This window comes from Ananas comosus, linkage group 6 (assembly GCF_001540865.1).
Source record: "Ananas comosus cultivar F153 linkage group 6, ASM154086v1, whole genome shotgun sequence".
NCBI classification, from domain to species: domain Eukaryota; kingdom Viridiplantae; phylum Streptophyta; class Magnoliopsida; order Poales; family Bromeliaceae; genus Ananas; species Ananas comosus.
Genome location: NC_033626.1, coordinates 5,781,703 through 5,798,807, shown reverse-complemented (window position 1 = coordinate 5,798,807; position 17,105 = coordinate 5,781,703). Strand labels below are relative to the sequence as shown.

The window sequence follows — 17,105 nt, the reverse complement described above, 5'->3', positions numbered from 1 at the left end:
TTGTTTGATACCGGTGCATCGCATTCATTCATAGACCGGATGTTTGCCGAGTTGCATGGCATCCCACTTGTATCCTTGTTGCATCCGGGACGAGTTGTTGTACCCGACCATTCTTTGGACATTCGGGAGTGTTGCCCCAGTTGCCCTATTCGGGTTGGAGATTGGATCATGCCCATAGACTTGTTAGCGTTACATAAACTCGGGGAGTTTGATGTTGTGTTGGGCATGGATTGGTTGACTAAGTACTACGCCACTATCGATTGCAAGGATCAAACGGTGACATTTAGAGAGCCAGGGCAGGCGGAGGTTGTGTACCGAGGATGCCAGAGTTCGCTTTTTGCGATGACGATTAGCTCTTCTCGAGCTCGGCAGTTGATTAGTAGAGGCTGCGTAGCCTACTTGGCTACTATTGTGTTGCGGGGTAAGGATGACGCCCCTAGGATTGAGGATATCCCCGTAGTGCGGGAATTTGGAGATGTGTTTCCAGCGGAGCTTCCAGGCATGCCACCTGACAGGGAGATTGAGTTTGTAGTAGATCTCGTTCCCGGGACTACTCCAATCTCAAAGGCACCCTATAGGATGGCACCAACGGAATTGAAGGAACTGAAGGCACAGTTGCAAGATCTTCTGAACAAGGGTTTTGTGCGACCGAGTGTGTCTTGGGGAGCACCGGTCCTATTTGTCAAGAAGAAGGATGGATCACTCCGCTTGTGCGTGGACTATCGTGAACTTAATAAAGTCACGATCAAGAATAAGTATCCATTACCGAGGATTGATGATCTATTTGATCAGCTCCAGGGATCTTGTGTATATTCCAAGATCGACTTGCAATCGGAATATCACCAGTTGAGGATCAGACCTGAGGATGTATCGAAGACGGCTTTTAGAACACTATGGATATTATGAGTTTACTGTTATGCCGTTTGGGCTTACTAATGCCCCGGCAGCTTTTATGGATTTAATGAACCGTGTTTTCAAGCCTTATTTAGACAGGTTTGTCGTGGTGTTCATCGACGATATTTTGGTCTATTCCTGAAGTGATGCGGATCACGAGGAACACTTGAGACTTGTACTTCAAGTGCTTCGGGAAAAGAAGCTCTATGCCAAGTTGAAAAAGTGTGAATTTTGGCTTAGAGAGGTGGCGTTTTTGGGCCATTTGATTTCTGGATCAGGGATAACTGTGGATCCAAGGAAAATTGAAGCTATCAAGGATTGCCCGAGGCCGACGAGCGTGACCGAGATACAGAGCTTCATTGGTTTGGCCGGCTACTACCGACGGTTCGTTGAGGGATTTGCAAAGTTATCTACTCCCCTCACGAGGCTCACGTATAAAGGAACTAAGTTCATTTGGAATGACGCGTGTGAAAGGAGCTTCCAAGAGTTGAAGCAGAGGTTGACGACCGCCCCGATCCTTACCTTGCTGACTGCTGGAGCAGGGTACGTGATTTATAGTGATGCTTCCTTTAATGGATTGGGCTGTGTTTTGATGCAGGACGGGAAAGTGATCGCGTATGCTTCTCGCCAATTGAAGGAATATGAAAAAAACTATCCTACCCATGACTTGGAGTTGGCGGCCGTAGTCTTTGCTTTGAAGTTATGGCGCCACTATCTTTACGGCGAGCGATGTGAAGTATATACGGATCACAAGAGCTTAAAGTATTTATTCACTCAGAAGGAGTTGAACTTGAGACAGCGCAGATGGTTGGAGCTACTCAAAGATTATGACTTGACTATACTTTACCACCCAGGCAAGGCTAACGTAGTGGCGGATGCGCGAAGTCGGAAATCGACGGAAAACTTAGCGATGCTTACGGTTACTCAACCGCCGTTGATCGAGCAAATGAAGCGGTTGGAGTTGGAGGTGGTGGCTCCTGATACACCTTTGAGGTTGATGACTTTGGTGGTGCAACCTATACTTTTGGAAAGGATTAAAGAAAAGCAAGCTTCCGACTCGAAGTTGCAAAGGATTCGAGTTAAGATGGTTGATGGTTGCACTGGTGATTTCACTACGGACAGTGATGGATGTATACGTTTCCGCGGACGACTTTGTGTACCGGCGGACTTGGGCATTAAAGAGGATGTTCTTCAAGAAGCATACCGAGCACCGTATGCTATACATCCGGGAGGCACCAAGATGTACAAGGATTTGAAATTATTTTATTGGTGGCCCGGGATGAAAAAAGATGTTGGTGAGTTTGTTGCTAGATGTTTAACTTGCCAACAGGTGAAGGCTGAGCACCGAGTTCCTGCGGGGAAGTTGCAGAGCCTACCGATTCCAGTGTGGAAATGGGAAAAGATCACCATGGATTTTGTGATGGGATTGCCTCGCTCACAGGCCGGGCATGATGCTATTTGGGTGATCGTGTATAGATTGACGAAATCGGCCCATTTCATACCTATCCACACTACTTGGACTGGTGAGAGACTCGCACAGGTTTATTTGGATGAGATTGTGCGATTACACGGGGTACCTACTTCTATAGTATCAGATCGAGATCCCCGATTTGTATCTCATTTCTGGAGGAGTCTACAGGACGTTTTGGGTACGCGATTGGATTTTAGCACTGCTTTCCACCCTCAGAGTGACGAGCAGTCGGAGCGTACTATACAGACTCTCGAGGATATGCTTCGAGCTTGTGTGATTGACTTTCAGGGAGGATGGTCGCAGCATCTACCGATGGCAGAGTTTGCTTATAACAATAGTTATCAAGCAAGCATCAAGATGGCACCGTTCGAGGCACTCTATAGACGGAAGTGTAGATCGCCACTTCATTGGAATGAAGTTGGCGAGAGATTGGCTTTAGACCCAGATGTGCTCTAGGAAGCAGAAGACAAGGTTCGCATTGCTCGGGAGAGACTGTTGATAGCCTAGAGTAGGCAGAGGAGTTATGCTGATCGGCGTCGACGAGACTTGGAGTTTCAGATTGGAGATCATGTTTTCTTGAAAGTCTCGCCGACTCGAGGAATTAGAAGGTTTGGAATCCGGGGTAAGCTGAGCCCCCGATACATTGGATCGTATGAGGTTTTGGAGCGTGGAGGCCCAGTAGCGTATAGACTTGCTCTACCGCCGAACCTATCGGGTGTACACAACGTTTTCCATGTATCGGTCCTTCGGAAGTACATCCACGATCCGGCTCACGTATTGGACGCTACGCCTATGGAGCTGAGGGATGATTTGAACTTCGAGGAGCAACCGTTGAGGATTTTGGCTCGCGAGGAGAAAAGATTGCGGAACCGTGAGATTCCCTACGTGAAGGTGCTTTGGAGCAACCACGACGAGCGCGAGGCCACTTGGGAGTTGGAGAGCGCACTTCGGGAGCGCTATCCCCATCTTTTTCAGATGGAGGCTTGAGGTACTTTGCTTTTGAGTTTCGCAGACGAAACTCCTTTTTAGGAGGGGTGAATGTGACACACTGGACCTTTGCAAATTGCGAGGTTCAAGTGATTGGATGTGTTTCGAGCTTTTCCACACTTGGTGGAGGGTCGTAGAATGTTTTCCGATCCAAAACGTTCGAAAACCTGAGTTCTGGACGAGTCCTGAGAGTTTTCACTCTCGGGGACCGGTCCCTGAAAGGAGAGACCGGTCCCCCAGTGAGCAGTGTTGCGCAGCCGGCAAGGCAACCTGTCCCTAGCGGGTGAGACCGGTCCCCGAGCGCGTCTTCGCAGTGAGAGACCGGTCCCGCGCAGGGAGAGACCGGTTCTCGAACGTTGGTTTCTCGGGTTCTACACGAGAAACCGGTCCCTTGCAGGGAGAGACCGGTCCCTCTGGACGAAAATTGCCCAAACCGGGCTGATGCAAATTTGAGTTTTTGAGGGGCCTCTCTGAATTTTGTTGCTCTAAATGGTCTATATGGCCATTTCCCTCTCTTCCCTCCTCATTTCTTACCCTCTCCCTACACTTTCTAGAGAGAGAAGAAGAAGGAGGAGAAGAAGAAGAGGAGCTTGCTTGAGGGAGCTTGGAACTCAACCCCTTTTCTCTCCTTTCCACTCTTGCAAGGCTTGGAGCTTGCTTGTAGGGCTTAGTGGTGGACCAATCTTCAACCCTAGAAGATTTGGAGCTTGTTTTGAGGCATCTAGAGAGGTTAGTACTTTGATTCTATCCTTTGATCCTTGTTTTGGTAGATTTTACCATATGAAACCCTAGAATGGAGACTTAGGGTTTATTTTGGGCATTTTGAATTTAGGGCTTTTGAGGCTAAATTTCTTGGATTAGAACCTTCCTTTGGGATAGATTGGAAGGATCCTAACCTTCTTTTGGAGCTTGAGAGAGGATTTCTACTCCCTAGGTAAGTTTTTGCCCTTTTCTTGTGGTGGTTAATATTTGAGCCTAGAGTTGCTCGTAACGCTTGTGTATCTCTTCGCTCACTACTTTTAGGGTATTTTGAGACTCGTGGACAACTCCGTTCGGCGAAACGAGGGACTACGCGACGGTTCGGTGGGTTTGACCTAACCACACATTGAGAAAATCTCATTTGTGATGTTTTGAATATCGATAATTGATAAAACATGCATAATCATGTTAGACATATTTATTATGAATTTTAGAATGCTTAACAGGCATATGTTATGTATAGTGAATTTTTTGGACCCCTATGTGGTAGGGTGCATGCATGTGGGATATAGCATTCTAGTCGAGACTTGAAACCATGATTCCTATTATGAAAATGAACATCACTTTCATGCATTTAACCTTTATGCCCAATTGTGACATTAGAGACTTTGGAAGCCTAGAGAGGCTTGGGGACTTAGACTTTTCGAGATTTTGGGCCAATGTCATAAGAGGCATTGGGCCCCGGGCTATAGTGAACATTGGTATTAATGTCGTATTTGGAACCTAGAACATGAATTGAGCTTGATTGGGTGTGAAGCTTAAGTGTCATAAAGAGGCACTAAGCAAGTGAGAGTTGAGCTATCACATTGTGACATAGTCGACCTAGACCGTTGGGTTACTAGTAGCTTTTGCCATGTTTGAGACAGACACATTCCAAGAGTAGGAATGTTGGGCTACCACAGGGCACTTAGGCGGCATAAGCTGAACTATCTTTGGTAGGTCCTTAATTGGAAATGGAAATCGACACAGTGTTGAGTGTGTTATAATCACTACTAGATAGAGAGCAATAGTTGGATTACTTGGACTTGCTTCTAGCATAGTTTTGGATATTGGAGCATACATACATACATGCAGCATGCTATGAGATGTTGCTATTGTATTCGTATATACATTATTGCCATGATAGAGCATGATCTTCATAACTTCATTCGGTAAACCGTGATATTTACTTGTGGCCATGTAGAGACATAATGGTTATGACAAAGTAAAGGTGCATCATTTTAACATCGTGTTTAATCGCAGTGTGGTAATTTAGCATTTTACTTATGCTTTTACAAATGCAATTTATTCCATTCTATTGCTCTTTCTGGCTTACCCTGTTCTTTTGGGGCCTAGTGGTGCATTGAGCTGAGGTTAGTAATTGCCCACTGGGAACTATAAATTATAGTTCTCACGCCCTCTGTTTTATGTTTTCTTTCAGAGCCTTCCACACCGGGAGAGGCTAGGGACCGTAGAAAGGGCGTTGCTTCGAGCTAGCTCTTCAGCGAGTGACGAGTAGATAGGTGGTCCTCCTCCTCTCGATGTTTTTATGTTGGAGAGGTTGAGAGCTGTACCAGTGTACTAGAGACCACCCCTTTGTGTACTTTTTGGGAGATGTTATTGTACTACTTTATGTTTTACTCTTATCGTTTTTGTATACCTCTTTTACCTTGTTATAGACTATAGATATGTCAGTGCTCTGATATCTCTAGATGTAGATTACTTTTGGTTTTATTTTCCGCTATTGTTGTAGACGCATTATATGTGTTGACATATGGCCGGTCTGGGCACGCTATCGGGAGGGCCTCTGCCGGTCCCGGGGCGTGACATTGCGGGTGGTTCTGGTGCTGAAATGGGCATTTCAGGAGCCAAAGCGGTGATTTTCGGGGTCTTTTCCTATTTCGGCGCACTTCTCATGCAGCTATCCCAACTGCATGAAATTAATGTTTTAGGATAAAGAGTAAGGTAGACTAGGTATTTGGTATGGTTCGGGACACCCCGTAGACTGGGATAGTGTTCCGACAAGCCGACACGACGATTGGGAGAGTTTTCGATGACCGTTCAACGGGATCTGGAAATCCAATCATACGTCAGTTTGCATTCGTGACTTGAGTCATGAGTAGTGGTAATTAATAGGCTGAGCTAATTACTGATTGGATGGGACTCTGTATAGGTTCAGGCAGTAGCATGAGACATTAGCGGGGGATCGACGACTAAGGGTTCGTTCACAATACAGGTGGGTATTTCAATCGGTACAGTGGTTGATCGGTACAGTGGTGCTAGCATGACGTTCTTCCCCTACTCTTTTTTATTGATTTCACACATTGCATGATGAGCACTACACCACTATACTTTGCTTTACATTTACTCAACTTCCGCTCTTTATTCTATCATGATTTAGTTGTAGACTGGTGCCGTATAGTATCTTTGCATGACTTTTGTCTGTCAGACCTGTTGGTCGGTGTCGATGATATCTGTGAGACCTAACTGATTTGTTTGGATCAGGTGATTATTGTTCATGTTATAATTTCGGCTAGTTGCCATCCTGTTGGCTATTGAGCATTTTGTATTGATCGTCACAGCTCATGTAGTATGTCACGTACACAAGCGGTTTGGCCACCGCAACAGTATTCTTTTTCGGAAGAATGGTCATATATCCGGCCTGTGAGCCCTATGCAAGGTGCTTAGCTGGGGTTATATGCCAATAGGTGAGCAGTTTGTGGCATCGCCTGAGGTTTTTAGACCGATATGACAAGGTGATTGGGTATTTGCACTTTATTTACAGTTGATGCATTTATTATCGTTTACAGTAGCGATAGGAGCTTTTCTACTGTTTATAACTATTGTCTATCAATTGCTATTGTACTCGTATACATATCTCCTTTTGACTATATTATCTTCTATTTGCCAATGAGTATACTTGCCCTCGTCGGCTTACGGTACCCACTGGGAGACCTCTTGTAGGTTTCTCACCACCCCACACCCCGCATTTCAGGTGATCGTGCTGGTGAGGTGAGGTGTGGATAGCTAGTGAGCTTTTAGAGGTCCTATGCATTCGTTATTTTACTCTAGTTAAACTGATCTTTACCCTTTATGTTTACTCATTATTATAGTAGACTGTGTCATGGTTCAGTTAGTTGATTGTTTTGTTTATTTGAATGTTTTATTTTGAAAATAAATGATTGGTGGGTTTTGTTTACTATCTGAAATAGTGGCGATGTTATAGTTGTGGTTTTATGATGAAAACGATTTTCTACCCCTCGTGGTAGTCGGATTTCAAAAGGATGAGTTTCTATATAGGAAACAGTTTTCAAAACGATTTTTTTGGATTTATTGTTGTATTAGTTTTTTAAAATAAAGTTTCCAGATAGGAAGCACTTTTAAAGGATAGAGCTATTCGGTGTATTGCGCATTCGCATCATCCTTCACCTAAGGAGTGCTTAGAGCATGCATTATCTTAAGGACGGTTAGGTAATTGAACACATGAACATATATTGTGTTTGCTGGAATTGTGTGAGTGATGTCGTGTATTGTAGTAATTGTATCAGGTGGTACGCCGTGCAAATATAAAGGAGACTCTATCAGCGTAGATAGAGGAATCCCTGTATCAGTAGCGAGTCTATTCCATCCTAGGGGCAAAATCATGTATTAAAAAAAAATTGGGCACTTTCCGCTTACTCCATTTTCAAACTAGCCCTTTTTTCTGAAAAGGCTTTACAAAATAGGCCCCAAGGCGTGATAGACTTGCCAGAGAGTTACTCAGTCTAGATGTCACGCCCCCGCCCCAAAACCCCTACCAATTTGGCACAGTTCGGGCGCGGCGAACGGACGTCGAACGGACAACACCTCCCCTGTCCGCCCAAGGCTCAACAACAGATCGAGTACAAGAATTTATCCAGGATTTTAAATTCTATAAGTACACAATCAACGGGGGCACAAACAGTGCCAACAACAAAAAGCAAGTAATCCACAAGATACACAAGTGAAATAAAGAGAGTTTTTACTAACTAATACATTAATTGCATCCAATTACATCACATTCTTTTACATTTACATTTTCCCCAAAATGAACACATGCCTACTAGTGTCATCAAAATACATAGCTCTCCAAATCCTCACCTACATGAATCTCTCTCAAATAAATACGTGCTAATGCAAAAGGAAAGTTACTACTCTACCAATAATCCTCACTGGTCGGGCGTGATGCCCTTGCCGCGGTCCTCGCCCGGCAAACCAGTACCTAGCCCTGGAAATAAAGTGGGGTGAGAGCTATCTTCCATAGTTCCCAGTGGGCTCGGCCGCCGACTCCGCCGATCTCCCCACTAGGTCCAAGTGGGAAAAAGTAACAACGAGATATATATATATATATATATATATATATATATATATATATATATAGAGTGCGTCTGGGGTGCTTTCGGAAGCACGGAGGGCTCCGTGCTTCCACTTTGTTTTCGATGTTGGGACTTTCAAATCGACGATCGGCTCCGTTAGACTTGATCTAGAGTATTTGAAGTATCTAGAAAATAAATTTTGCGATTTTTCGATATCATTTGCCTAGTGATCGAAGTGGCTCAAAATCAACGGCTGAAAATAAAAATCTCACAAAATATGATGATATGACATTAAAATTTTAGATCAAAGTTATTGATCTTGTTTTATATGGTATAAAGAATTTTCTATCAAAATTTCACGTGATTTGGATATTTCTACACCGTTAAACTTGCAACCGGCTCACCACGGCCGTTAAAATTATTGATTTTGAGCCCCTTCGATCACTAGGCAAATGATATCTAAAAATCGCAAAATTTAATTTCTTGGTACTTTAAATACTCTAGATCAACTCTAACGGAGCCGATCGTCGATTCGAAAGTCCGAACATCGAAAACAAAGTGGAAGCACGGAGGCCTCCGTGCTTACGAAAGCATACCAGCCCACTCATATATATATATATATATATATATCAAAACTATAAAGACATAAGAAGAAAACTATGCTACTATTCCCATGATCATATGTAATGAATGCATGCATCATTTAGTAAAGGTTTACTATCATACTAACAAGTTCGATCCATGTTCGATAAACAATGTTCGATGACGATATTAACTTTTCATTTATCCAATCTGTGGCGAAACCCTTGGGTTTGCCTACGCCTCACATATCCAACCCATTGGGTAAGGAGGCTCCATGTGCCCCCGAACCCGAGGCTGTCTGCGGACATCAAATCTGTCCTAATCGCCCGACACTCCGGAATACTCGACGACAAATCCTCTCCATGTGAGGATATGGATGGCTTTACCATCCCAAATAACAGACCATGAGCTTGATCTATCCTCTCCACGTAAGGATACCCTACGAACTAGGGCCAACATTTCTCTCGGAACTCACCTATTCCGACATTCATGCATAGTTACTTAGCTCTACTAAATTCATTGTTCACGAGTCATTTTCTAGGGAATCCACCTATCCCTAGGTTCACGAACCTCTAGTGTCAAATACACTACATAATGCCACTCATTCTGTTCTTTAAACATTTAGATGCCACTCTCTATGTCACTAAATAACCATCGAGTTCATCTCTTTCCTTTAGCACTATAGGATCCATGTTCCGACCCAATCCTTACCTATCCATTTCACCAAGTATTCCATGTACACTAGGTTAACATTTAGAAGCATAAGAAAAAGGTACTACAATGCAATCCTACAATGCAACATGCAAGAGATGAAAATCATGTATTTCTAAGACATAGAAAAGAGTTCGGTTGCTTCGGGATAACACCCCCCACCTTTTGAGGGTACGAAGGTCCTACAAACGCTTCCCAACGAACGTTACGATGAGGTCTCGGCCTCCTTAATCCAAAACGGTGCTCAATCGGCTATATATCGCCGATAGCTTTTCACCCGCTCAACGACTCGAAAATCTAAACCTATCAATTAGGTTTACAAGCCATTAAATGAGATCAATCTCATGTATTTCCAAAAACCCCCATTTGGGTGCCCTAGGGTTCACATCTTGCAATTAGCACTATAGAACCCTAGCTTCTAGCTCTATTCCACCATTAATGATGCTAGAGGTCTATTTGACCTCATCTCAAAAGCCAAAAACCCAAAAACCCTAAGTTCTACCATTAGGGTTCAAGAGCTTACCTCTTGAGCTACACCAAAGGGGAGAGGAGAGGGAGGTGAAGGTCTCCAAGGCCTTCTCCTTGATCTCCTTCTTTTTCTCCACATTTTTCTTCTTCTTCTTCCTCTCCTTCTTCTCCTTCCTTCTCCTTCTTCTTTTCGTTCTAAAGGGAGAAAGAGGGAAAGAGAGAGAGATGAGAACTGGGAGGGAAATGAGAGAGGGAGAGAGGAAATGTCCCCTATACCCTCTATTGTAACAATATCCACTTAAGCCCCTCCACTTTTCATTTCTCAAACTGCTTTGCCTGGGCAGTTTTTGCGCGAAGGGACCGGTCCCTCGTCGAGAAGACCGGTCCTGGAGAGCAATCTATGTGGAAGGAAGGCTCTCTACCAGCCTTCACGCGTACGAGAACCGGTCCCTGCCCGAGAGACCGGTCCTGGAAGACCGGTCCTTGCCTGAGAGACCGGTTCCCGAGAGTGGAATTCTCAGGACTTAGCCAAATTTTTGCTGTCTCGCTGGTTTCGCTTATGGGGACCGATCCTTCAGGCCTGGGACCGGTTGCATCAAGCATCCACCGCAACCACCAGCTACGGGGACCAGTCCCTTCCACCAGGGACCGGTCCCCGAGAGCAACTCTGCACAGACCCCTTCTCTGCCAGACCTCCTGCTTACGGGAACCGGTCCCTCCCGGTCCCTCCCGCCAGGGACCGGTCCCCGAGAGCAGAATCTGCCAAGTGCAGATCTTGCACTATTCGCTCTCGTGGACTCGATTTCCAAAGCACTTTTTGTGTTTTGGACATCTTTAGCTCTTCCGAATCCTACCCACTCGACAATTAGTCGATCCTGGACGAAATCCAACTCTCGGATTTCGAGAATTCACTTCCTTACACTAGAACTAATCTAATTCTAACACACTTAACCCTCTTAACCTCTTGGACCTAGCCACCGCTCAAAATTCTATAGCCGGGTTAAGAGGTTTAGTCCTATTATACCTCATATATAGGACTATTCCAAATTCTAGAGTGACACATTCCTCTCTCGTTTAAGCAATGACGTCCTCAGGCTCAAGCACACTCACAAACACCATGCGATGTGAGACTCGTTGCGCTAGCCTTAATCGACCTTGTGAGGAGCCACAACGGTCGTCAACCGAAAAATCATGCTCTACTCGTTGTACGACCCTAGCTCAAACAAGGCTCATCTCACACTTCTGCTGGTGATTGGCTCTGATACCAACTGTGAAACCCCACTTTTCAAAAGGTCACTCATTCTAGAACTACTCTAGTTCTAGCACGATTAATTCTCTTAATTTCTTGGTAGCCACCGCCCAACATTCTATACCAGGTTAAGAGGTTTTACCCCTATTATATCTTATATAGAGGACTATTCCAAATCCTAGAGGGTGTCACATTCCTCCCCTCTTTAAGCCTTGACGTCTTTGTCAGACTCAAGCGCACTCACAAACACCAGGCGTATAACCTGGCTCCGCCGAGACTTATCTCACATTTCCAGCTGGTAATTGGCTTTGATATCAGCCGTGACGCCTCACTTCCCAAGAGATCACCAATCCTAGAAGTACTCTAGTTCTAGCACGTTTAACCCTCTTAATCTCTTGGGCATAGCCACCAGCCAAAATGCTATAGTCGGGTCAAGAGATTTAATCAGGCGTGACACACAGAACCAAGGCAAAGGCATCATACCTTAGATAGCAAGGTTACGAACAACAAAATCACCCTTGCAACAAAATCACCCTGACAGAGCGCGAACTATCCGCGATGGATTGACTCAAGACCGAATCGAGTGGCATAGTTGGCTAAGGTAAAAGTAACCTTAGAAAAGAATGGCCAACAAGCATGGTGTGACTAAGAATAAAGAATAAAGAACGGCTAATGTTAAAGAATAGCAAATGCTAAAAACTAGCTAATAATGTAAAGAATGATTAGCGATAAAGAATGGCTAAGAATAAAGAGTAGAATCAATTAATTTACTTGCATGAGTTGCATGATTTGCATATTGCATATTGTGAAGCATGAACATGATAATTGTTAGTTGCATAAATTATATATCTGTGGATATTTGTTGGACTAACATGTTGCAGTGCCTCATTTGGACCTGGTGGGTCGAGCTCTTCCCTTGGGTGGTCGTACCCACTGGAAACTATGGACAATAGTTCTCACCCCCGTGTTGTTTTTGGGGTACAGGTTCACACGTGAGCGGCGCGAGGAAATGACATAGCTCCATAGATAGCGCCCTACGACCGAGACCAGAGATAGCAGTACCCTGAGTCAGCTACTTAGGGATGTAAAAGAAAATGAAAAGAACAATGTTGTAATAATTATGTTAAATCGGATTGTATTTGGAAGTAAAAATCTAGTTAATGTAATGTAAAATGTGAACTGAGACGAATGCTTGTAATAGTATAGTCGTGTTATGTTTTTGATACCTTCCTTATGCAATCTTTGTTGTATGTTGTTCCTGGTTGGAACCTCGCGCATTGTTTGGATTGTGACGCCTTGGATGTACAAGGGAGACTCTGTCTACGGTACAGGAGAAACCTTGTCCATTCGGCGGTCTGTTGGCGTGCCCGAATCCGACCAAAGAGGCGGGCTCGAGGCGTGACACCCCATTTCCCCCAGGCGGCACGGGCGAGAAGTTGGTTCTTGGTTCGATGAGAGGACGTCCTAGCTAGGCTGCATTAGCAGTCGTCACCCTAATTATTTTCCTTTCCACATTTAGTAGTTTAAATAATAAAATGGTTCAGTTAGATGATCATTGCTATTGCTTGAATAATCATGAACCTGTATGAGTTGGTGTTTTTTATTATGCATGTAATCGGAGTTTTATAAATCTTTGGTATTTGGATTTATGTATTCATTCATTGTGGTCTTCTACCCCTCGAGGTAGTCGGTTTTCAAAGATTGAGTTTCCGTGTAGGAAACAATTTTAAAAGGATTTCGAATAGTTTTCATTGATGAACAAATAGAGTTTAAAAACAAAGCTTCCGGATGGGGAGCACTTTTAAATAGAATGATTGTTGTAATGTGCATCGCATCATCCAGCGCCTAAAGAGTGTTTAGAGGCATACATTATCTTTAAGGATCGCTAGTTTTATGGAATTGCATCACATCAATTACTTGTTGAATAGCGAATGTAGGTTGTGAGTTGTAATCCTGTTGTTGTTATCGTTGGGTACGTCGTGCAAATACAAAGGAGACTCTGTCCGTGTGGATAGAGAAACTTTAAACTCTGTACGTCACGTGGGCCAGGCTATTTAAAAAAAAATATATTTCCGCAACTCTGATTTGTAAAAAAAAGCACTATTTTAGGTCCCGAAGCGTGACAAGTACTAATCAACATGAGCTGTGTCCACCGTGCAATGTCATGCCAACAAGATATCAGCACAATATGATCCCTGCCGGTGGTACAGCTCAACATCCTCTTTTCTTTGAAATTAACAAGTGTAATTATCTCAGTAAAGTGCACAAGCCTTGATGAAGATATATAATAAGCACTTGAAATATATTGATGCCAAAGAAAATAAATATGTCACGTCAGTGTCTCGACACACAAGTATTTTGTGACCAGCACACGTAAGCATGGCACGATACACACCGTGTCGCACCTTACCAGCAACTTCTCTGCACTACCCAGTGCCAAGACGCTTAAATCTTTGTCTAAAAGTGAACTAGTATGAAAAGCTAGATTTCCATAAAATGTTTTCAAACTTATGGGATTGAAGGAATTGTTGCGTACTTGCAGTTACAGAATTCTCATTGGTTTAATATTGCATTGTTGGTTAGCTAAAGCATTCTACCCTCTGCAACCTACCAACTAAAGCGAGAAACTGAGTGCTCATTTTAGATTTTTGTTTAGGGTATGACTTTAACAAATTTTGTGATGTCCGAAATATTATAAACACATGCAAAAACTAAAGAACATGCATAAATGCCTTCAAGGACAACAATGCTTTGCTTTCTCTTTTTAGTGACCTTACTAAATTAGAAAAAAAAAAACAAAAAGAAAACAAACAAGCTACTAAAACAATCATTTGACATACGCCAAACAGAAGCAGCAAAACAAGACAAGCTACTAAAACCAGGTTAGTCCAACTAAAAATGATTACTGAAAGAGTGTAAAAGCTAGAGATATAAATGCTCACCCCCATGCGAAATGTAGGCGATGACGTTAGCTGGGATAGAACCGGACCAAAACTTTGAGCCATTGGAACAATAACAGGAGAGAATAATGGAACAGCTACGCTTGCCTCCTGCAAAAGATCAAGAATCTCATGCGTACGCAATGTGGCAACAATGCCGCATACTCGTAATAAAGTACAGGTATTATTTACTTAATAAGTAGTCACATGTCAGCACAGTGTCTCCCTAAATGACACAACTTCTGTAAACCTTTCGGCTTTCGTAAATCTAAGGAGCAAACGAAGAAAACTAGGCACAGCCTATAAGATAACCTTGTAATATGCAAAAAGGGCACTGAATAAAGTAAAATAAAGGGAATAAACAAAAACAGACAAATGTTACTTTCACATCCTGCCAACAGCTGATGGAAAGTGCCAACCGTCTATATCTGACCCTTCATATGGTTTCTAAAAGGACTTCGCGCCTTAGGTTCTTTAAAACAGTGTAAGCGCTCTTCAGAGATTTTTTTTTTATTAGTCAAAGTACATTCCTACTAGTCCTATCAATATTTGTCTCTTTGTCTGATATGTCACTACATTTTTCCTGGTCACACAGCATGTCGAATTTGATGAACTCTTCAGAAAATGATCTGTTTGAACCATACTTCCTAGAGATAGAAATATGAAGCTTGATTTGATACTTTTTTCATCATATATCAATGTACAATATAGAATAAAACGAATTCATCATGGAAAGAAATAAATCATAGCATCTAATGTCTGATTTGGGAAGTCCCTGCCCTTGCTCTGCGTCAAATTTATCTCAATAGCAACACAACCATGTAGTCAAGCCATTCCCTTATATAAAGGTTGAACAAACAATTAAGATGAGAAGAATGTCAATTAAATATCAACATACTGATCTTTTGATAGAATTACTCCTGAACAATTAGCAGATTTATCAACATAACCAAAGTACTTATCGTTTTGAGTGTGTCTGCAAAGATACTCAACAGGATCAAAATTAATGTAAAAGGAAAAATTAGACAAATCTGGAATGTGCTGAGCTGGAGTCTAAAATATGGCACATAATTTCTAATTCAAAAATAAAAAGGTTCTCTCATAATATATTATACTGCATCCATGCTATTACTATGACATCCTTCGACTACAAGTAGACATAACATGTGATCTAAGTATCTAACATAAGGAGACAAATAAGGTGCTCACCATACCTCGGGTGACCAAACCACCAAGGCAGCAGAGGGAGCAAAGCATGTCTTGGCAAGTCATCAGACTCATGATCAATGCAATAGTAGTAGTTCTCAAGTGACTATGTCATAGTTATGTGCTACCTCAAGTCCAAGACTACTCAATGACACTACTACCATATGCAACCAGCATGCTTCTGCTATATCACATCAGCATAATAGCAAGAAATGAGCTATACCAAGAAAAGGTATAGCATGCTTTTTGTCATGAAGGTGTAACAATGGGCTGCGACAAATCATATTATGCATATGAGAGAGTTAGGTAAGGCCATGCAAACTGAGAGTCACTAAACCCGCTTCGAAGAGTGCACCTACCTCAAAATGCTATACCAATGTCAACAGCGCGTCGACGGCTCCTCGACCCTCGCTTGACCCTAAATAGAACTCACATGGGTCAAACACAATGCCAGGACACGATTCCATTGAAAGAATCCATTGAACTCAAGTTTCAGATTTTCAGGCTGCTAACATTCCAGAACTTGTGCTGGGTTCCAAAACCAGAACCAGGTTCTGAAACCCACTCTTAGGTTCCACAAAAAACAGTAGCTTTTCCATTGTTTCATTGAGGTGGTTCCGAAACCTGCTTCTCAGATTCCAGAACCTGAACCCCGAGCTGAGCTTCAACTATATGCGACTTCACAAAATTCACGAAGCCGCAATGCTGATTCGACTAGAATCAAAACCAACCTCTCAAGGCACTAGATTCACACTAAGACGAGGCGTTGGAAGTGTTAAATCACGAGAACTGATGAACAATTTAGCGAAAAAGGGACCTTATACCGAAAATGACGATTTTATCATACGACCCATGAATCTTTCAAGGAATCCGTCAAAGATACTCTCTAGAAGCAATAAATCAAAATTCAAGCTTGAACACTTATCAAACTTGGGGATTCACACAGTCTTGACCATGGGAAAACTCTAGGGTTTCTACCCGTTTGAAAAGGAAAAAAAAAAAATCACTTCTAAATCTCATTAGGAGATGAAAACCCATTAAGTACCTAAGAAATAACAAAATCCCTCAACTAGATCGAGAATCAAACAACAGTCACCTAGATCTTAGAGTTTCTCCAACAAATGGTCCAATGTGGTCAAGATCTCTTTGCCTAAGCTCTAAGGACATAATCTTCTTGTAGAGGACATTGGAGAAGATGAAGTTTAAAAGAGGAAGGCCGCTTGCCCTTCAAGAAGAGGAGAGCGGAGAGAGAGTGAGTGGGAAGAAGGAAAGAGCAAGAGAGAAGAGAGAGTGGAGAAAAGTCTTAGGGGATCCCTATGTAACCCCTTTTACAGAAGAGATGATTAAACAATTGCATTTAACCCTCAAACATTTCCAAAGTTTGCTTCACAGCCCTGAACCCACAAGGTTTCGACAGCAGCTGAGGTTCCGGAACCTATATGGTGGGTTCCAGAACCAACCCTTTGGTTCCACAGAACTTGAAACACTTCCCTCTAATTCTTTTGCTCAGATTCCAAAACCTAACA

General features: G+C 42.9%; 1 protein-coding gene across 6 annotated transcripts in view; it reads right to left on the bottom strand.

Annotated features, from left to right (window-relative positions):
• The window catches only part of LOC109711510, a 70,673-nt gene that overhangs the window by 16,992 nt on the left and 36,576 nt on the right, over positions 1–17,105 (bottom strand). For all 6 annotated transcript variants that reach the window (XM_020234595.1, XM_020234597.1, XM_020234596.1 and 3 more), the window contains one exon: positions 14,377–14,484. In XM_020234595.1, the coding sequence (XP_020090184.1) occupies positions 14,377–14,484 (108 nt within the window). The remainder of the gene's footprint in view (positions 1–14,376; positions 14,485–17,105) is intronic.